General features: G+C 51.6%; 7 protein-coding genes across 7 annotated transcripts; 5 read left to right on the forward strand and 2 right to left on the reverse strand.

Moving 5' to 3' along the window:
- Positions 1-213: 213 nt before the first annotated feature.
- BO94DRAFT_534512 (clathrin-mediated endocytosis regulator UBX3) lies at positions 214-2,352 on the forward strand. The gene is made up of 2 exons (XM_025611569.1): positions 214-686; positions 1,237-2,352. Exons 1-2 carry the CDS (start codon positions 674-676, stop codon positions 2,151-2,153), a joined length of 930 nt encoding a protein of 309 aa, XP_025467984.1. The 5' UTR covers positions 214-673; the 3' UTR covers positions 2,154-2,352.
- Positions 2,353-4,281: 1,929 nt separating this feature from the next.
- On the forward strand, positions 4,282-9,070 carry BO94DRAFT_464896 (pleiotropic drug resistance family ABC transporter; the record flags this gene model as incomplete). The annotated part of the gene is made up of 4 exons (XM_025608089.1): positions 4,282-6,141; positions 6,204-7,133; positions 7,189-7,501; positions 7,554-9,070. The coding sequence occupies 4 exons, from the start codon at positions 4,282-4,284 to the stop codon at positions 9,068-9,070; spliced, it is 4,620 nt and encodes a 1,539-aa protein (XP_025467985.1).
- Positions 9,071-10,297: 1,227 nt separating this feature from the next.
- BO94DRAFT_46144 (ferric reductase family protein) lies at positions 10,298-12,675 on the reverse strand. Its single transcript, XM_025607925.1, has one exon. The coding sequence runs from the start codon at positions 12,303-12,305 to the stop codon at positions 10,440-10,442; it is 1,866 nt and encodes a 621-aa protein (XP_025467986.1). The 5' UTR covers positions 12,306-12,675; the 3' UTR covers positions 10,298-10,439.
- A 1,867-nt stretch (positions 12,676-14,542) lies between these two features.
- Positions 14,543-15,956, reverse strand: BO94DRAFT_491012 (putative 2-deoxy-D-gluconate 3-dehydrogenase). The gene is made up of 3 exons (XM_025609140.1): positions 15,589-15,956; positions 15,282-15,497; positions 14,543-15,164 (listed from the first exon to the last, which is right to left on the reverse strand). Exons 1-3 carry the CDS (start codon positions 15,718-15,720, stop codon positions 14,715-14,717), a joined length of 798 nt encoding a protein of 265 aa, XP_025467987.1. The 5' UTR covers positions 15,721-15,956; the 3' UTR covers positions 14,543-14,714.
- BO94DRAFT_46162 (uncharacterized protein) lies at positions 15,647-16,231 on the forward strand. The gene has a single exon (XM_025607941.1). It carries the CDS (start codon positions 15,741-15,743, stop codon positions 16,068-16,070), a length of 330 nt encoding a protein of 109 aa, XP_025467988.1. The 5' UTR covers positions 15,647-15,740; the 3' UTR covers positions 16,071-16,231.
- A 513-nt stretch (positions 16,232-16,744) lies between these two features.
- On the forward strand, positions 16,745-17,219 carry BO94DRAFT_534520 (uncharacterized protein). The gene has a single exon (XM_025611570.1). It carries the CDS (start codon positions 16,918-16,920, stop codon positions 17,122-17,124), a length of 207 nt encoding a protein of 68 aa, XP_025467989.1. The 5' UTR covers positions 16,745-16,917; the 3' UTR covers positions 17,125-17,219.
- Positions 17,092-19,787, forward strand: BO94DRAFT_46234 (Zn(II)2Cys6 transcription factor). The gene is made up of 4 exons (XM_025607968.1): positions 17,092-17,309; positions 17,425-18,728; positions 18,780-19,102; positions 19,159-19,787. The coding sequence occupies exons 1-4, from the start codon at positions 17,176-17,178 to the stop codon at positions 19,618-19,620; spliced, it is 2,223 nt and encodes a 740-aa protein (XP_025467990.1). The 5' UTR covers positions 17,092-17,175; the 3' UTR covers positions 19,621-19,787.
- The last annotated feature ends 905 nt before the right edge of the window (positions 19,788-20,692 follow it).

Consider the following 20,692-nt stretch of genomic DNA (forward strand, 5'->3'; position numbering starts at 1 on the left):
GGTGAGATTGGCGCCCCTTTGGACCGGGTGGGTGGATGATAAACAACTGAGTCAATCGATGACGAGTCGTCCGGAGACAGTAATGGATGAGGATCTCATGCCATGGATGAAGACAAGGCAGCAAAGCAAAGACCGCAAGGCAGCATCCGAACCAAGGGCGCGCGGGGGGCAGCAGAGGGGGGAGGGGAACTCGACGGGAGTGCGTCGAACTCCGTACCCGTGCACGGACCACCCCATGCGTCAAGCGCGCGTCTAAGGCTAACTGGAAGCGGCCATGACGGAGCTGGCCTCAACAGCTCCCCGGCTCTCTCTTCCAGCTACATCTTCTCTCCGACTACCGTCCTGCATCGACTCTGATTTATTCCCTCTCCCCCGCCCTAGAAAAGCCATTATCGTATCTGTTATTGGAATAGGCCCTCTATTTGACACGTCGTCACGCCCTCCTGACACACGACCCCCGAGTCTTGCTATACCGCATCACCGAAGCCAGTTTCCCTGGCCTCACTTCCCCCCTCAGACCCGTCGTTCATGGATGAAACCATCAATTGATCATGTCATCCTCCGGGCTTGATATCTCGGAGCTTTCCGACAGCGAGAGGTCGACCCTCGAAACCTACATTGCCGTCACGGGTCAGGAGCACTCAGAGGCCATTCCTTTATTGCGCCGCTCACAATGGAACGTGCAGGTAAGGCCCATCACAGTCCACTAGCTCCAGAGATCTGGAGAGTCTGACGCGGTACTGGTCCTAGATCGCCATCTCCAAGTTCTTTGACGGGGAAGGACCGGATCCCGTTGAAGAAGCTCGTGCTGCTCTCAATAACCCTCCCCCGCGACCCAGCCGGCAGACTCAGAATCTCATGAGCGATGACCTTGCGGCACAATTCTCCCCCAATCCTCGTGCCGCTGAACCGGCTCCCCGGATATCCACACAACCGGAAGACCAGTCGGTCTATCGCCCACCTTTCCTATTGGCTCTTCTGTTTACGCCGCTCAATCTCCTATACCGGTTACTCTATAGCTCCTTCCGCCTATTCGGGGCCTTGTTTCCCTTTCTTCCTCGGTTCTTAAATACGACAGCAAGCCCTGCTCTTCAAGGCTCCCGGAGGAACACTAATGGACGCCGGGCGTTGGGCCCAAAAGACACGGCCGCCCGGTTTATTCGGGAGTTCGAGGAGGAATATGGCACCAATTCGATCGGGTTCCTCGAGAATGGATATAACATGGCATTGGAGAAGGCCCACCGGGACCTCAAATTTCTCCTGGTCGTGCTTCTGGCCCCGAGCATGATGATACAAGCGGTTGGGTTCGAGACACTCTCCTTTCCCGCGAAGTGACCGACTTTGTCAATGACCAACAGAACGATATCCTTGTCTGGGGAGGAAATGTTCAAGACTCCGAGGCCTATCAGGTCGCCAACTCCCTCCGGTGCACCAAGTTCCCCTTTGCAGCTGCTATAGTCCACACTCCCAATGTTTCTTCGACAGCGATGTCAGTTGTGTCGAGGATGTCTGGAACGACGTCCCCGGTAGATTTTGTGGAGAAACTCCGGTCGGCTATTGCGCAGCACAAAGAACCTCTCGAGCGCATCCAGGCTACACGGGCAGAGCAACAGGCATCGCGTAGTCTTCGAGAGCAGCAGGACTCCGCCTACGAGCGTTCGCTGGCTATCGACCGGGAGCGGGCGAGACAGAGGCGGGAAGAGGAGGCGGCCCGTCAAAGAGAAGAACAAGAGGCAGCCGAACGCCGAGCGGCTGAGGAGAAGCGGATACATGACCTTGCGCAATGGAAACAGTGGCGGGCACGATCCATCGCGGATGAGCCCGGACCGGATGTTAAGGATGCTGTTCGTATTAGTATTCGACTGCCTTCCGGTGAGCGCGTGATCCGCAAGTTTGCTCCTGAGGCTCCTCTCGACGAACTCTACGCGTTCGTCGAGTGTTACGATATATTGAACGAGCCGGCGGAAGAAGCCGGCGAAGTGGTGAAACCAGAGGGGTTCGAACACCAGTATGGGTTCCGACTGGTTTCGCCTATGCCGCGGGTTGTCTACGAAGTGGACGCTGGAGGATCCGTGCGGGACAAGATCGGCCGAGGAGGGAATCTCTTGGTCGAACCCATTGATGACGAAAGCGACGAGGAGGATGAGGAATAAGCGCTGAATGGATGTATTTGTATCTTTGCATTATGGAGTATGGCACGGAATGGAGCTGGTCGGAATGATTCGCAAGATTCTCAGGGTGTACCATGTACGGAGTAATAATAAAGCTTACGATAATGACACCGATGACCGTGGAGAAGAGCCCTGTGCACAGGAAGCCAGCGAAGATCACCGAAAATGGCCAATTCGAGCCAAGTTATCATGTCATGTGTGGTTTTCCGGAACGATCTTGATAAGAAAGCCGTCCGGGATCTTCGCTATCCGAAGGCTTTGCTGCTTACGGAGCACTTGCTAGGCAATCGAGTCATGACGAATCAATCATATGAGTCATGAAGAGTTGTCTGAGAGTCATGCTGATGCTTTTGGGTGCTAGCACTACCACGGGACGTAACGGGATGTATTACAGACCGTTCAACAACACGATAGACTAGCAGCACACCGTATCCCTATGAGGTCGGGACTTGGCATGTCCCGACGACGAAACCTTAACGACCGTCAGAATCATTAGGCTGAAAGAGCATTACGAGGGCAATCCGTGTTGATCCTTGATTGGGAATCCCTGGAGCTGAGCAAGAGGTGCTGAAGTAAAGTTTAGCTTCAGGCTGCGATCTCCATTCCGTTGTGGGTTGATTGGCTTTGACAGCTAGAGTGTTACAGAGATGGGTGTACAACATGGGGAAGCATGTTGTCTTCTCCTTGCATAGTAGGGTAGAACGAAGGGTGTCTGACATTCAAGCTCTAGCAAAGAGCTACATGCCTGCGATGGCGGTCTTAGTTGGGCACCAAGGTATTTCGTATCTACCATCTATCTACTAGAATGTATACAGACGGATCAGGAACAGCCTGAAGTGATTGAACTAGTTAGTTATGCCGAGCATAGCTGAGTCACCCCTGTGGTCCAAGCGAGCATTGGGATCTGTACCGCAATCTCGGAAGGGCTGTCCTCCGATACGGTACCGTAAAGGGGGCTGTGGAGGGCGAAATGACCGGGCCTCGGATGGCTGGAGTCCCGCCCCACTTGATCTCCACCTGGAGAGCTGCCATGCTGCTTTCGGTCAAAGGCCGCTCAGAGCCGAACCTCCTTCTCGCCACGTTTCGAGGTCGCACACAAAACTGGATTTTGGTTGGTGCCTGCCTAATCTCTTTCCATCAATCAGGAGTCCCAGTGGATGGAGTTTCTTATTGTTGCGCATGGGTACCAACATCTCGGACTATAAATACTTTGTCTTTGATCAAGTGAGCTATTGTGATGTGTGTTATCGTCTGCTTACAGAGTACAGAGTACATGCTTAGGCTTACCTCAGATATTGATTTAGACTACGCTAGAATTGGTTTCCATGGCGTGAAGTGGAATGGAATGCCCCTGAAACTCTCCAAGGTCCTACGAAAATAGAGGTGGTGTTGATGGATCTCTTTAGTCTTGCCAGATTCCCTATCTTCAGTTCAGGGTCCATGAGCAAGACCAGTTGCCGGTTAAGCATCAGAGCGGGAGACCAATAATTCTCCGCCCCAGATACCTACCTAGTACCTACCAGATGGATATCTCTCTCTGATATGGCCAGGCTTAACAGGAGAGATGATAAAGTATCTCCGAGCCTCGTATCGCAGGCCCAAGAATACGCCATACGGGAATGGTACGCACGGAGAGGTTCCAGTGCCGAGTGGGTCTGGCCGGATAGGCTCTGTTCTCTGCACCCGATTCGCTGAAAGGCGTCGTCGAACTTTCATGGCATTCGCCATTGCGACTAAAAACGGGCCCAGACTGACTAGGGGCCCGCCGCCGATTTTTCGTGGATTATTACCTGGACGGTTTGATGTTGCAAGCTGCAGATACGGGGCAACGTATCCAGGCGTCTACCTAGTCAGGTACTTTATGTTTAGCGTCTGCCCTGGATTTCCCTTCTCCCCTCAATCCACCTGTCACTCTTTGCACCTCCACGGAGGATATCTCCCTCATATCCTTATATATATCCTAATAAATCTCTTACCTACTTCTTATTTTACCTAATCGCCATATCAATCCGTGACCCTCAACTCCCCCCTCCATAATTCTTCCTATGCTTGTGGCATCCTTTTGTTGACCGGCTCAGTCTGAGACTGTGTGTCTCCCTACCTAATCACCATGTCGCTTCTAGGCACTATTAACCCTAATTTTAATCCCGGCCGCGCGGTGGAATCCCAAGGCGCTCACGAGAACGAGAACGAAGGCGAGGCAGCCGAGAGAGCTGCTGCCGTGAACGAAGGAACGGAGGACTTGGTTCACGAGGAACACAACGTATACACGACCCGTCATGAAGAACACTACGACAACCTCACGCCCGGATATGGCCAAACTGAGAAGAGACCGGGTCCCTTTGGCAGGGACGAGAGCACGCTGAGCTCCGCTGAAACCGCCATGGAGAAGCGCGATGACAGCAGTGAGGATGCCGCCGAGGATGAAAAGGCCGCCGAGGAGGAAGTCACTCGTCTGGCGCAGCGATTGACTCGCCAATCGACGAGATTCTCTGTCGGTGGCAATGCAGAAAACTCATTCCTCGAGGTGAAGGAAGATTCCACTTTGAACCCACATAGCTCGAACTTCAAGGCAAAGCACTGGATGAAGAACTTGTTGGCACTCTCCTCTCGCGATCCCGAACGGTATCCCAAGCGTGAGGCTGGTGTCTCATTCCAGAATCTCAGTGTCCATGGTTTCGGTAGTCCAACCGATTACCAGAAGGATGTTGCCAACTCGGTGCTGCAAATCGGTGCCCTTGTCCGCAAGATCACCGGTACTGGAAAACAGAAGATCCAGATTCTGCGCAACTTCGATGGCCTCGTTAAGAGCGGTGAGATGCTGGTGGTCCTCGGTCGCCCTGGAAGTGGATGCTCGACCTTCTTGAAAACCCTCGCGGGTGAAATGAACGGCATCTACATGGACAAAGCATCGGAGCTGAATTACCAAGGTATCTCGGCCAAGCAGATGCGAAAACAGTTCAAGGGCGAAGCCATCTACACTGCCGAGACCGATGTCCACTTCCCTCAACTGACTGTTGGCGACACCCTGAAATTTGCCGCCCTCTCTCGTTGCCCGCGCAATCGATTCCCTGGAGTGTCGAAGGAACAGTACGCCACCCATATGCGCGATGCTGTAATGGCCATGCTTGGTCTTTCGCATACCATCAACACTCGTGTCGGCAACGATTTTGTCCGCGGTGTGAGTGGTGGTGAGCGGAAGCGTGTCAGTATTGCCGAAGCCACTCTTTGCGGAAGCCCTCTGCAATGCTGGGATAACAGTACTCGTGGTTTGGACAGTGCCAATGCGCTGGAATTCTGCAAGACCCTGAATCTGATGACGAAATACGCCGGTGCCACAGTCGCTGTGGCCATCTACCAAGCTTCCCAGAGTGCTTATGATGTCTTCGACAAGGTGACGGTTTTGTACGAGGGTCGACAGATCTACTTTGGACCCACCGATGAAGCCAGGGAATTCTTCACCAACATGGGATTCGACTGCCCCGAACGTCAGACGACCGCCGATTTCCTCACCTCCCTTACTAGCCCCGCTGAACGCATTGTGAAGCCGGGCTACGAAGGCAGGGTTCCGCAAACGCCTGACGAGTTCGCCGCTGCCTGGAGGAACAGCGAGGCGCATGCGAAGTTGCTCAGAGAAATTGCCGAGTACAACCAAGAGTATGCCATTGGTGGTGAGTCACTTGGCAAGTTCATCGAATCTCGCAAGGCCATGCAATCAAAGAACCAGCGCGTCAAGTCACCATACACCATCTCCCTCTACGAGCAGGTCAAGCTCTGCTTAATCCGAGGGTTCCAACGACTACAGGGTGATGCTAGTTTGACCATCTCCCAGTTAGTGGGAAACTTCATCATGGCTTTGATCATTGGAAGTGTCTTCTACAATCTGGAGCCCACAACTTCTAGTTTCTATTCTCGTGGTGCCCTGCTGTTCTTTGCCGTTTTGCTCAACGCATTCTCGAGTGCTCTTGAGGTAAGTCAAGGGATCCACTGCTCCGTATTTGCTCAGGGTTGATTCTAACAATGACAACTTAGATTCTGACACTGTATGCTCAACGTCCTATTGTCGAGAAACAATCTCGCTACGCCATGTATCACCCGTTCGCCGAAGCCATCGCATCCATGCTCTGTGACATGCCGTATAAGATTGGAAATGCCATCATCTTCAACATCACCCTCTATTTCATGACCAATCTTCGCCGCACCCCGGGAGCTTTCTTCGTCTTCCTCCTGTTCTCCTTTGTCACGACCTTGACCATGTCCATGCTCTTCCGTACCATTGCGGCCTCTTCCCGCACGCTCTCCCAGGCGTTGGTGCCTGCCGCCATCTTGATCTTGGGTCTGGTGATCTACACTGGGTTTACCATTCCTACCAGATACATGCTTGGCTGGTCCAGGTGGATGAACTACATCAACCCCATTGCGTATGGTTTTGAGAGTTTGATGGTCAACGAATTCCACCACCGGAGATTCAATTGCTCCGAGTCAGAGCTCGTTCCCAACTATGCAAGTGCGTCCATTGGGAACCAGATCTGTTCCACCGTTGGAGCAATTGCTGGAGTTCCGTACGTCGAGGGTGATGACTATCTCCACAAGAGTTTCCAGTACTATGACAGCCACAAGTGGCGGAACCTGGGTATCATGTTCGGCTTCATGATCTTCCTCATGGGCACCTACTTGCTCGCGACCGAGTACATCTCCGAGGCCAAGTCCAAGGGTGAAGTTCTGCTTTTCCGCCGTGGTCAAACCCCTGCTTCTCTCGAAGATGTTGAAACGGCCCAGCAAGTGGCCGCCGGCGAGAAGAGCGACCAGTCTAGTGGCCAGGGCACCGCCGCTATCCAGAGACAAGAGGCCATCTTCCACTGGCAGGACGTGTGCTACGACATCAAGATCAAGGGCGAGCCCCGCCGCATTCTCGACCATGTCGATGGTTGGGTCAAACCCGGCACCTGTACCGCGCTCATGGTAAGTCCCTCAAGCGTCCCCCGGCCTGTCTTCATTGTACTGATCAATCTCGCAGGGTGTTTCTGGTGCTGGTAAAACCACTCTTCTGGATGTTTTGGCTACTCGTGTGACAATGGGTGTGGTGACTGGTGAAATGTTGGTTGATGGTCGCCCCCGTGACCAGTCCTTCCAGCGCAAGACTGGTTACGTGCAGCAACAGGATCTTCATCTTCACACCACCACCGTTCGAGAGGCCCTACGCTTTAGCGCCATCCTTCGTCAACCTGCCCATGTCAGCCGCCAGGAAAAGCTCGATTATGTCGAGGAGGTTATCAAGTTGCTTGGAATGGAAGCGTATGCCGACGCTGTTGTTGGTGTTCCTGGTGAAGGTAAACCTACTGTCCGATTCACTTGCATGGTTGCAAAGCTAATTTCGAATAGGTCTCAATGTTGAACAGCGCAAGCGTCTTACCATTGGTGTTGAATTGGCAGCGAAGCCCCAGCTACTTCTGTTCCTTGATGAGCCTACTTCGGGTCTTGACAGTCAAACCTCCTGGTCGATTCTCGATCTCATTGACACCTTGACCAAGCACGGCCAGGCTATCCTTTGCACGATCCATCAACCCTCCGCCATGCTCTTCCAACGGTTTGATCGCTTGTTGTTCCTCGCTCGGGGTGGCAAGACCGTTTACTTTGGCGAGATTGGTGACAAGTCCTCAACCCTTGCTAGCTACTTCGAACGGAATGGTGCCCCGAAATTGCCTACCGATGCCAACCCAGCTGAATGGATGCTTGAGGTCATTGGTGCTGCTCCTGGATCGCATAGTGAAATCGACTGGCCTGCTGTTTGGCGTGAGAGTGCCGAGCGTAAGGGGGTGCTTGATCACCTCGCTGAGCTGAAATCCACCCTTTCGCAGAAGCCGGTCGAAGCCTCGAAGTCGGATCCCGGCGAGCTCAAGGAATTCGCTGCCCCCTTCACCGTGCAATTATGGGAGTGCCTGGTCCGTGTCTTCTCGCAGTACTGGAGAACGCCCGTGTATATCTACTCCAAGGCAGCCCTTTGCATCCTCACCTCGCTCTACATCGGTTTTTCCTTCTTCAAGGCTAAGAACAGCGCTCAGGGTCTCCAGAACCAGATGTTCAGTATTTTCATGCTGATGACCATCTTCGGTAACCTTGTCCAGCAAATTCTGCCCAACTTCTGTACCCAGCGTTCGTTGTACGAAGCTCGTGAAAGACCCTCCAAGACCTACTCATGGCAGGCTTTCATGACCGCCAACATCATCGTCGAGCTCCCATGGAACGCCCTCATGAGTGTCATCATCTTCGTTTGCTGGTACTACCCCATCGGCCTTTACAAGAACGCTGAACCGACCGACGCGGTCCACGAACGTGGTGCTTTGATGTTCCTGCTGATCCTCTCCTTCCTTCTCTTCACCTCCACCTTTGCGCACATGATCATCGCTGGTATCGAGCTTGCCGAGACCGGTGGTAACATCGCCAACCTGCTCTTCTCCCTGTGTCTGATCTTCTGTGGTGTCCTCGCCACTCCTTCCCAACTCCCCGGCTTCTGGATCTTCATGTACCGTGTCTCGCCATTCACATACCTCGTCTCAGGCATGTTATCCACAGGTGTGTCCGGCACAACCGCCGTCTGTGAAACCTCGGAATACCTTCATTTCAGCCCTCCTTCCGGCTCCACCTGCCAAAGCTACATGGCGGACTACATCAACACCAACGGTGGATACCTCGAGAACCCCAGCGCTACCACCAACTGCTCCTTCTGCTCTATCTCCAGTACCGATGCCTACCTGGCTCAGGTGAGCAGTTACTTCAGCGACGCATGGCGCAATTTCGGCTTGATGTGGGTCTACATCATCTTCAACATCTTTGCCGCCGTCTTCATTTACTGGCTCGCTCGTGTGCCCAAGGGCCAGAGGACCAAGGGCTCTTCCTAATCCCGAGCCATCACCTACCTACCTACCTACCTTTTCTTCTCCCTCTTCTTCTCATCCCCACTTTCTTGAACATACTCTTACCTGGTTATAAAATTCATGTGTGTTGGACATAATGCCTGTTGAATCCTGTACTGGATGGATACTGTCTTTTTGCTTAGAGCGTCTGCTAGATCTTCTTTTTCCTTCCTCATACCTTTGAACTCATCTCACCTGGGTTTCGTTCATATACATACCTTCTTGTATATGTGAAAGTATTAGACTATTATATATAGATAGGACAAACCTCGCTCAGACTTCTACTTGCTCATTCCTTCCTCTCTGCTCCTCATTAGTTCAATTCCTAAGCACAAAGATACTCCCCAACCCACTCACTCGCCCAACCACTTCTTCACTCACACATCACACCATACCATACAACAATCTATCTAACCGTCCACACCAAGCCATACAAACATACTACATACATTCATGCATGCATGAAGACCCCACTCTCCCACCCTACCCAAAATGAAGGGGGTGGGTTAAGCGCCCACCCAGATAGACCAATTTCAAATAGATCTTATGATTCCTACCTACCTATCTAGTGCCTACCTAGTTCATAACTAAATGCGGGTTATATTTAGAATGAATGGAGAGAGAAACTGGAGATTAGAATAGCCGCCGGTGTTGGGGGTAATCCCTCACTATGTCTGTATATGTATGTATGTATGTTGTTTGTGCAGATGGAGGGGTGTTTCTAAAATAAGGAAAGGAAAGGGTATGAAATGAAATGGAATGAATGGGTTGGTATATGCATGCATGTGTGTTGCATTAATGCAAGCGTATGTATGTATTGTGGTTCATACCGGGGATGGGAGGAAGGGGGAGCTCAGGTGACTTGATCTTTTCAATGTAAATCAGAAACTCTAGTGTTAGTATTCAGGATTCCCAGTCTGAGTTGAGCTGTATAGTATTGTAGCTACATGTCTGTATTTACAATCGAGACAGAAGTGGGAGTACAATGTTTTTGTCTGTGTGGTGGGTGGGTAGGAGGTACTTCTATTGCTATATATCTCTTTGCAATTATGCATTTGGCCAAAGTACATGAGGTGTACTGTGCGCTTGATGCTTGATGGAATGGGCTCATATGCAGTGGGAACGTTGAAGGTGGAGATACCCGGAATTCAAACAGATGCTGGACTTCAAAGGACTCGTACCATCGTGTAAAAAAATACCAACAGAGAACGGTTGCCATGGGAGGTTAGACTAATGGAGGTAAATCTAAATATACATTTGAAATGGAAATAAACGAAAGTAAGAAGAGAAATTTTGAACAAGAAGGGAAAGGGGGAGAGTGCAAGTTAAACCACGGGGGTGGAAGATTAGGGCACTACCATGTAAAGGCTTCTTCGGCGAAATCGACCACGGCGCCCTTGCCAATGTTATCACGTGCAGCAGCACGTACTTCATCTGCGAATGCGCCCGGCCCGCAGACAGAGACGATGGTGGCGCCGACGCGCCGAGGAATGACCTCGTTGAGAACCACGTCAGGACGACACCGACCGGGGAACATCTGGACCGTAGCGCTGGGCGACACGATCTCGCGACTGCTTTTTGGCTTCGACACGAAGAGTTTGATGGTGAGGATCTCGCGCCGTGACGGGAGTCGGAGGATTTGATCCATCCACTCTCGCACCCAGGCCAGATGTTCCGTACTACGTACGGACCAGACAAGATAGATCTTCTGCGTGGCTACGCGACCCTCCGACGAGCGGATCAGCAGGTCGCGGACGAATAGCATGTGATGCGTGATGCCGGCACCGGCTGAGAAGAGCACCGCCGTGCCGTAGCTGCCCATATTACACGCGTGGGAAGCATACGGCCCCTCGATAAGCCCCGAGGTATAGAGTGTTTGTCCGGGAGAGGCCAAAGCTTTGTTGTATAACTTCCGCGTCATGCCTTGCCGAGCACCGACGATGAGAGACACGGACGTCGGGTCCTGGAAGCTTCGCATATATTCGTCCAGACCTGCCATGGGCTGCTTCTCAAGAAGCGATGGTTCCATGAGTCCAAGGTCTTTTTCTCCTGTAGCAGGGGGGGTCACAGCATTGCTTGGCTCTACCCAGGCGACAGAGAACGGATGGGACATCCATAAAGAGACGCTTGGGATGTAGGCAAATACATGGCTGCCGGGGCTGACGTTCACGCGCTTGGGCAAGTGGAAAGTCACCCTGCAGGCCTCACCAGGAAGGGCTTCGACAACAAGCCGCGTAGACCCTTTGCGAGGAGAAATATTCAAATATAGCAGTCGGCAGAGGCGAGCTGTTCTTTCCAGGACCCAGAGCAGACCAAGGGCAATAACCCAAGGCTTCTGGGGGAGATTGTCCAGATCCAAGTGCATCAAGACACCAAGATATGCCAAGAAAGCGGCAAGTTGGTGCACGTGCAGGAATGTCTCATAGAAGGCATGTCGGATCGGGGATGGCGAGTGGAGACCCAGGGTGATCATCGAGCAAGTTCCCAGTAAACCCCATGTGAAGAAAGGGGTGGTGCGTAAGCGCTCAAGCATGTTAGAGAAGCTGACCTCGTCGCATGCGTTCACTGCCCAAGCGGCTGTGTGCACGATACTTTCAAGCACAACTATCCGACCCAGCCACCGATGAAGCAGATTGTAAGTGTCGAAACTCACATGCAGCAGGGGAATCAGTGGATTGTTGCGGCCGGCCAGAAGAAAGAGGGGAACCATATTCAACACGGCCAAAGTTCCTGATCGTCCGCGAAGTTCAGCGACAAGGGCTGCCTTGACGTTCGCATTGTAATCCAGTAGGACGCAATACGCCACTTGACTTGCAAGGTACAGCACGATCAAGATCACCTGAAATCTGGAAGGCAGCGTGCCCACACTGATGGCGGACGATAGCTGAATTTCTCGATTATGTCTTTTGCTGCCTAGGGGCGCATACAACAGATGTTTCTTAACATTGGCCCAGAGGGAAGATACTTCAACGCTCCAGAAGGTCTGTTCTCTCCTGCTTGCCGTCAAGGAGGTGATTTGGCGAAGATATGCATGGCTAATTTGTGCGACACGTCCACAGAAGACGACGAGAGCGACGAATATCAACGAGGAGAAGATGATTCGTGAAAATAGAACATCCCGTGGAACATCGACGCCGTTTAACCCCCTCGAATATTCGTAGACATAGGTTGCATTTATCCCATAACCTCGTGGGGTGATGCGCTGGTGAGAGTCATCCATTGATATCAAGACCTACGGCCCAGCGTAGCACGCAGTCTTTCGAGGTGAAGGCAAGACAGGACGGAGGTGTCAAGTTGTCAACAGAGTCGTGCGGGTCGGCAATGCCAGCAAATTCCGGAGAGCCACAGTTCCCAATTTTAACCCGGTCAAAATCCGGTATGACGCAGGCAATCAATGACTGGGGAACAACAGGAATGTGGGGAGAGGCACGTTATGTTCAAGGGATCTCGGACGGCAAAGACCACGGCAACGAGAGCGCAATCAAGGCCGAACCTTGGAGATTCTCCTTACAACAGAGACGACTTGAGATGGTCTCTCCTCAAATAGATCCTGGGTGAAGTTGTTCGGATCAGGCGATGAGATGATGATGTTGGCAAGCCGGTATGCGCAAATGACCAAGGTGCTGTCACGAGAAGTTGCAACTAGAAAAGCCGAAGAATGTTGGAAACACGGTACAAGGTAGCGAGTCTGACGAGTTGGATCTTGCAAGTCCTCCAACATTAAGTCATTACCAGCGTCATAAGTGGTGAGCCAGCCTTCGAATATCACTTACCTCCACTTCCCTACGTGCATGATATGAGAAAAAGGATTCCAGCAAGGGGACAGGGGACGCACAGCGTCGTAAAAATAATTGAATAATTCGAAAAGGAAGGGGCAAAAAAAAAAAGAAGACCTGAAGAAGTTGACGTCTAGTGTTGTAGCAAGAAAAGTAAATTGTCCACACCCACGATGAATGACGTTTAGATGTAGCGAATGTAACCAATGATCGACAGTATCCAAACAAAGGTCAAAGACGGCCCTTTACCCAAGAACACCAATGTCAATGTCTTGAAACAATAGACAATGTATTAATGGACTGGCACACAATGAAAGAACGGCTACCAGCCAGCTGGATAAAAGAAGTGAATGTGCTGCCAGAAAGGGTAAAAGCGAAATAAGGAACGAAGCACACTCAGAGTAAAAGTTGAAGAAAGATTCCCTGTCAACCCGAAAGAGATCCACGGCGCAGCAAGAAACTTTAAGCGAAAAGGAAAGTCCACCGCGGATCAGGCCTGCGATCATACTGTAGAAAAAAAGGGACCAATTACCAGGTCCATAAAACCTGCTAGCAGGCAATAATGGCGTGGTCCTGGAGGGGGGTCCCTAGAAGCGCCAAGCCAGGCGTCTGCGCTCGGTCCCGAACCCATTGAGCGGGCTTTAGAGCGCCCTGAAGAAGCCATCGTCGTTTCCGATAAAGACGGAAAGGCCTTGGGCCTTGGCCGGTGGTTAGACGCTCTTGGCTCCATAGAGCAACCGCGGAAACGGTAGCTTGCAGGAACCAGGTCGGTCACGGCCGACCGAGGGCGTCAACCGCACACCTCACCACCTTTCCATCCAACCCAGGCCGCACTCATCCCCAGCCAGTTGTGCCACCTCAATGAGATAGCCGCCGCGGAGAGCGCCATCTTCAGTATTGGCCGTCGGGTAGACTTTGCATGTTTCAGGTTGTGCAATCCCGAGTGAAACGACCGACCCGTATTGGCCATGACTTGCATGCTAAGCAGCGTCCACGGCCCACTGGGGGAAAGCCCACTGACAACGCTGTGCTGCTGAAGGGTTAGCCATGATGAACCTGTAGGTAGCATAGTAGGCACCTAGAGGTGTAACCGATAAGAAGGGTGTTCCTGCCATCATTCCCGGAAAGACATGGTGAAACAAGGCCAGCCAGGAACCTGCGTTGGGCGGCGGGTAGGATGGTAGAGTGGCAGAAGAGTGGCACAGTGGCAGAGCGGGTGGAGTTGGCGTCAGGAAATTGCCGGCGGAGTCACATGGCGGTCACGGGTCTGGTCCCTAGCCTGTCCCTGTTAATCTATTTGCGTATCAGCCTATTACTCTACTTTTATTCCCATTGCCCACCTCTGCTTGACATACTGGGTCCGGCGCTATCATTTCCGGAATAGTTTTCCTCAAGGTTATTACGATTAGTACTCTCTGGTGGGGACTGATAGCGGATGAAACTATTTCCAGCTTAGACGACCGTTCCAAAGCGCTGTGGTCCCTTCGGATCCATCCATTTCATCTAAAGTTTCAACTAAATCATGGCTCCGTGCTCCCTGGCGCCTAGCACAGAAGACTACTGGAGAGTGCACCAGCCCTTGGCAACGAACAAGTCTCACTTAATAACTCCAGTGCAGCTGTCAGAATGGTACGACAGGCTAAGGCAAGAGTGACCTGATAATAGCATCCTTCAGCTATTGACCGCGAAACGCTAACTTACTATATGGTGTGAAGCAGATGTCTCAGGATCATCACTGTACATTCCATCTATGACTTTCAATAGGGCTCCAAACATGAAAAGGGCATACAAATAAAGAAAATGCATGCGGAAGAGGACGAAAAGAAATCATCAAATCATTGGCATAATGCTTTTTACCGTCCCATCCAACCGCCGTCCACGCAAATGACTTCCCCTGAGACATAGCTGCTCGCTTGGCTTGCCAAGAACACTATCACACCCTTGAAGTCCTCTGGTTTGCCCCATCTGCCAGCGGGGATTCTAGCCATGATACCAGCATTGCGGTTGGCATCATTGATCAGAGCAGTGTTCATGTCTGTGGCGATGTATCCGGGGGCAATTGCGTTGACGTTGATCCCCTTTGCCACCCATTCGTTAGAGAGAGCTTTGGTCAGTTGCCCAACACCTCCTTTGGATGCTGCATATGCGGGCACCGTGATACCACCTTGGAAGGTAAGGAGCGATGCGACATTGATGATAGATCCTCGGCGACCAGTAGGGAATTCCGACTCATCCCGCGCTAACAAGTATGCGCCGAACTCTCGACATAACGTAAAGACGGACGTCAAGTTAACTTGGATGACCTACACAAATCAATAGTTGGGAAGTTTAGCCTTTAGTCCCACTTAAGGAGAAGCAGAGATCCAAAAATAGACGGAGGTAAAGGATTAATCAAATAGAAGACGGCGGTCGACACTCACCTCGTCCCAAGCTTCATCCGGAAACTTCTCGCTCGGGTGTCTCCGTTGGATACCGGCGCAGTTGAGCAGGATCTCTGGCTTCAGGCCTTGACTGGTCAGGGCTGGAATGATGCTCTTGATCGATTCCCGATTTGACAGCTCTGCCACGTGGATCCAAGCTTTCTTGCCAATGCGATTGACGATCTCATCGCGAGTCAAGGTGTTCGAGTCATCCCTCTGTTCGCAGGACGTTAGTTCCACCCCCATGTTTCGTCGGGACTCCCCTCTCATTTCCCTAGCACCAATTGGAGGTTGTAACCGTGCGTACCTGAATCAAGATGATATCGGCACCAGCTTCTGCAAGGGCAAAGGCCATGGCCTGCCCAATGCCCCTGGTTCCTCCTGTCACGATGGCGGTCTTGCCGCTGAGGGAGAATAACGAGGCAACCGCTGTCGACATTGTGGCTGTTTCGTAATTAAATGGCTTCGAATAGTTGGCTGTCAATCGCCCTTTTTCTCCGAAAATTGATGGGAAGCGTCTTGCTGAGCACGTCAGCGAGGGGTTTCCTTCAGATTCTTGCCACCAAATCGAATGCGACGACTCATCCTGGAGCCCTGCCAATAATAAATACCAAGCGCTGTTCCTCCTCGCGCGGGGCAGCAGAGGCTATTTCCCAATTGGGAGCATTACTTTGCCGACAAGCTGTGTCAAACGCCTACGCCCCGCACTCGGCTATTGAACTTTCCTCGGCGGTAGTCCGACCTGCGTTTCGTACGGTAACCCGTACAACTCACATACCGTGGAGATGAGGTGCTTGGAGAACAGATTGGAGAAGAGACCTGCTCTGGCATAAAATCACGGAAGAGTCCGGAAGATCATCTCTACTAATGCATCATCCCGGGGAACTGTAGCCTGCTTTGCATCGGAGTTCCGTCATTGTTCCCCATGGGCGATATGCAATCATTCCCAGATAGGCGTGCAAGTCTCGTTACATTGCATCTTAACATCCAATAGGGGAGTCATAGCAGCGCTTTTAATTTATCTTGCTGATAGCTACATCGAAGATCTGATAAGCTGGCAGACCTACGAAGATTGTATAAGCTGCATTTGGCTTTAGTACTACTATGGTGAATTGAAGGTAATGGGTTCCTCAAACTGGCTTGTTGCATGCTTGGAGAACGGAGTATATATTCATGGATGGATCTCTCAAACACCTTAATTTTCAAGTTTAGCACCCATCACTCCAACGATACCTCAAATAAAACCAACAAAAGCAGTATACCTACGAATTTAAATATTCTCAAATATCTCATCATGACCCATGGCTGTTCAGCCCTGACCCATAGGAGCCTGACTTGCCGACCGACCGGGTTTTAACTGCTGAATACCCGTATGTATGGGCTGAGTAATACCAGAACGGTCTCTCGCTTCCTTGGCCGTGGGTCGAACACGCAAAGTTCACGATTCTGCAGCTTTCCAAATCCTCCTCCCCGTGTCTGGCCCTTTTCACGACTGCAGAGTCGATGCTTTGGAGTACGAGGTGGACGACTAGTGTGTGGTTTGGACATGCAACTGGCCTTGCTGGCGCCTTAAAAAGCCAGTTGTGTGGGGAAGCCACGAGCGCCCTTCGGAAGCTCGAATTACCCCAACGATTATATGGGAGCTGTCCGGAACATCCCCAGATTTCCCTTCACACCACACCGACAGAGCATCCAACCATATTTCTTAGCATCAGGGACAATTGACACACTCTCCCTTTATTTACTGCTTTATAATTGCAGATCGGGATTCCCGGAAGGTTTCTCACACGTTTCGCTGGAAAGTCGGACAGCCAGCGTTGCTGGGTTGAAGATGTCGCTTTAGCAGGCTGTCACTTAGTAATTATCCGAAGTGGTTATTGCGCTTTACGCAGCAATGGACTCAGAAGATCAATCGCCGCAAGTCGAGGGGACCCCGGGGTCTAGAGCTAAGGCTCGCTCGGATCATTTGATGAAGCGCGTATCCAGAGCATGTCTGCACTGCAGACAGCGCAAATCCAAATGCGACCTGTAAGTTTGATTGCCACCATGGCACCGTCTCGTTTGTCCCAGCCTTTTTGATTCACCCCTTACTTGTCCCTGTCGGCCACAAATTCCTACCGCGGCTAATCACAACGTAACACAGGGATAGCAGCGGCAGCCCGGGAGTCCCGCCATGTCAGCGATGTATCAGGGACAACCGTGAGTGTGTTCTGGGCAGCTCCAACCGAGGAGGACGCCGGATTCGGAAGAATAAAATCAAGAATTTCACACCAGACAGCAATACCCCGATACGGAGGGATTCCGTCATCGAGGCACCAAGCCCGTCCAATTCAGAGAACCGTCAAACGGCGTCAAGCTCTTATCCTGGACCGGTTGTGTTTCTGCCTCCCGATCCACCGACTGCAACTTCAATGTCAGTCGACGATGAAGATGCAGCTTCTATTGGAGACGTTCCCCGAAACCCTTCTGATGCCTGGCAGTGCCTGACTGGCATTGCAAAGAGAAGCACAGAAGGCCCGAGCCCTGAAACTGGAAACGAAGCTTTAGGAACAAGGGCAGGTGGATTTTCGTCGTACACGGCGCTCCAAACCAGCTCTGTAACCGAATTTCAGTCAAATAATGGCATTAAAGCGTACAGGCTAGTGCAGTCACGGTCATTAGACCCTGGAACGGTGTGGCAGTTGGTGGCCCGCTATGCTGAATACTTTCATCCGTACCTTCCTTTGGTGCCACGAAAATACTTTCACCGCAGCGCACTGGATGCATTTGCTAATAATGAGAAGCATCTGCTTACTGCCGTCCTCACAATTGCTTCGAAAGATTTAATCGAGCGGCCGGAGATCCACGAGTACTGCTCCAAATACATGCATGAGCTGATATCTGGGATTGCTGCTGGAGCTGACTGCGATGTAGAGGCCGTGGAGGCTCTCCTCATTTTGGCTGAGTGGGAACCCCAAGGGCTTCGCCCGCGTATTGAGCGCGTGGGTCGTGGGGAGGAGGATCGAGCTGCCTGGATGCATGTTGGGCTCGCCTTGCGATCTGGCTATTTTCTCGGCCTAGACAGGACATCATTCCGAGGCGACTCTTCTGGAGATGTGGAAACGGAAGCTCGGAGGCGGCTGGCATGGACCAGCTGCTACGTATCGGATCGATTAATATCTGTCCGTATAGGACGTGCTTTCTGGTCTCGCGGACCGGGTCCAATGACTGGACTGGTCAGTCAAGACTTTCCGTCGCTGCAACCAGCCAAGGATGGCGATGAGGATTATGCTAGGATCTTTCAGGCCACTTTAGATCTTACTCAGCTTTACGGGAATGTTCATGATGTTCTCTACTCTGGCATGCGAACGAGTAACCAGATGATGCTCATGGGTGACTACGTTAAATACGTGGATGATTTTCGCCTTGCAATCCTGCGATGGAAGTCGTTATGGGGGTCTTTGCCATGTAAGTGTCAGCTCCCACCGAGGTTCGCACCAGGCGACTGACCAGTCGAAGGCTCGACGTCAATGAAAGTGACCCTGCAGCTGTCATACGAATACTTGAGGTTATACACAAATGCATTTGCTTTCCAGGCGGCAATTTCGCAATCGCTGGTGTCCAGAATGAAGAATGACGATCAAGCTCAAAGAGAGCATTTGCGCACAACCTTCAACAACGTGGCCTCGATGCAGGATGCTCGGTTCATTTATGAATCGATCGATGCTGCAAAGGCCTACCTCACGATCCTTGTTGACGTGGTTCATCCGGAGAAGCATCTTCATTTCATGCCGCTTAGGTTTTACCTGTATGGCATCTATGCAGCCGTGTTCCTATACAAGGTAGGCACCGCCATCTATTCTGTTTCTATATTCCGAGAGCTGACCGTACTCTTTAGGCACGCTCATTCGGGGTCATGTCTCATTTAGAGGAAATGAAGGTGCGAGACCTTGTTACTCGGACCACAGAAGTCCTCAAGCGAGCAAGTGCCGGAACGGATGATATTGGCTCGCGATACTCACGGCTTCTCGAACTTCTTTGGAAGCAAAAGTCGATGCCACCAACATCACCAGCCGGTACACACCAGAGTAGCGATGGCTTGATGCAGAACAACAGTGCCTTATCACATCACATGTCCGACCAAAGTAGCTACGTGCACTTCAGTCCCGCAAACGATTTCTCATGGCTAGATCTCGAAGCTGTTGGGGACTACGTCTCTGGGGATCAAATCTCCGGAGCCAACACATTAGCCTTGGATACGTTCCAGAACCAGGACCTTTTTCAAGCGGGGCAAGACCGAGCCCAGTCATGGCAGGTCCCCACCTGGTCGGGTGACATGAGCAGTAACCTTCTCTTCTGAATTCTGCAGGTCTTTCCGTGAAGGTGACTTAGATGAACTGCTCTTATCTTCCGAATGGGAAGTTGACGCAATTCGTTTTTTGGTCTATACGAATGATAAGAAAAATGGCTGGTGATGCCCCCATTTTCTCCCCACGGCGGGTGCGGGGCTGTGGGGGTTGCCGGAATAAAACCGATCTGAAGCCACACCTCAGTCTCATCAACGTCCAGTTGTACAACTTGCCATCCTTTTTGGTATGTCGTTGGCTTTATGGTGAATCTATTACCCTAGCTGATGGGTATCAAAAACCTGGCCAGCTAAACTAAGTGCGTGGCTGATTGCGCCCACCTGGACATGATATTTCTCGGCCACGCCAAATGCTTCTATGCGAAGCGGAATGGCCAGCATGCGAAGATTTTTCTGGGCACTTCACTGAGTACAGCGGTGTCGAAGCTGGTGCCTCTAATACACGCATGGCGCCTAGTGCTTAGGCAATCTCTGAGAGCGCCTGGAAAGGCTGCTAATAACTCTGCGATCTTGTGGTATTACCTACCGGGGTACAAGTGTTGCTAGCAGGATGCCAGTGGCTACTAGATCTCTAGTCATGACCGACACTTGAAGCGACATTCAGCCGAAAATGTGTTCTTTGTACACAAGAGGGCTGACCGGCGCAGTCACCTACAACAGCAGTTTGGTTACTTGATGTCTTGAATATCTAGTACTAGCCCTGCTTCCACATGCATGATCTTGACGCAGGGTGATATAGTAATTTGAGTCGAAGCCTGGGACAGCCAAGCATGATGAGCATCAGGCGAATCTTTGAAGTTGCGATGGTAGAAATCGATTCCCCAGGTTCTAGATCGCGGTGCAATTATGTTTTGGGCTGATATATCAGCCATATCAAACGTGGGGGAAACGGGTGTTCTCCGCATCGGGATTTGAAGCCGAGGGTTGATAGCCGACGGTGAGCTGGGAGAGATTATGTCATGGTGCAGCATCGCCTCGCCACGGGGATATATAGAGATATGGAGTGATGTGATATAGAACTTTGTCGAAAAGGCTGTGTCGCCTCTATTATCGGCAAGTAAGTATC

Source organism: Aspergillus sclerotioniger (assembly GCF_003184525.1).
Source record: "Aspergillus sclerotioniger CBS 115572 chromosome Unknown BO94scaffold_12, whole genome shotgun sequence".
NCBI classification, from domain to species: Eukaryota; Fungi; Ascomycota; class Eurotiomycetes; order Eurotiales; family Aspergillaceae; genus Aspergillus; species Aspergillus sclerotioniger.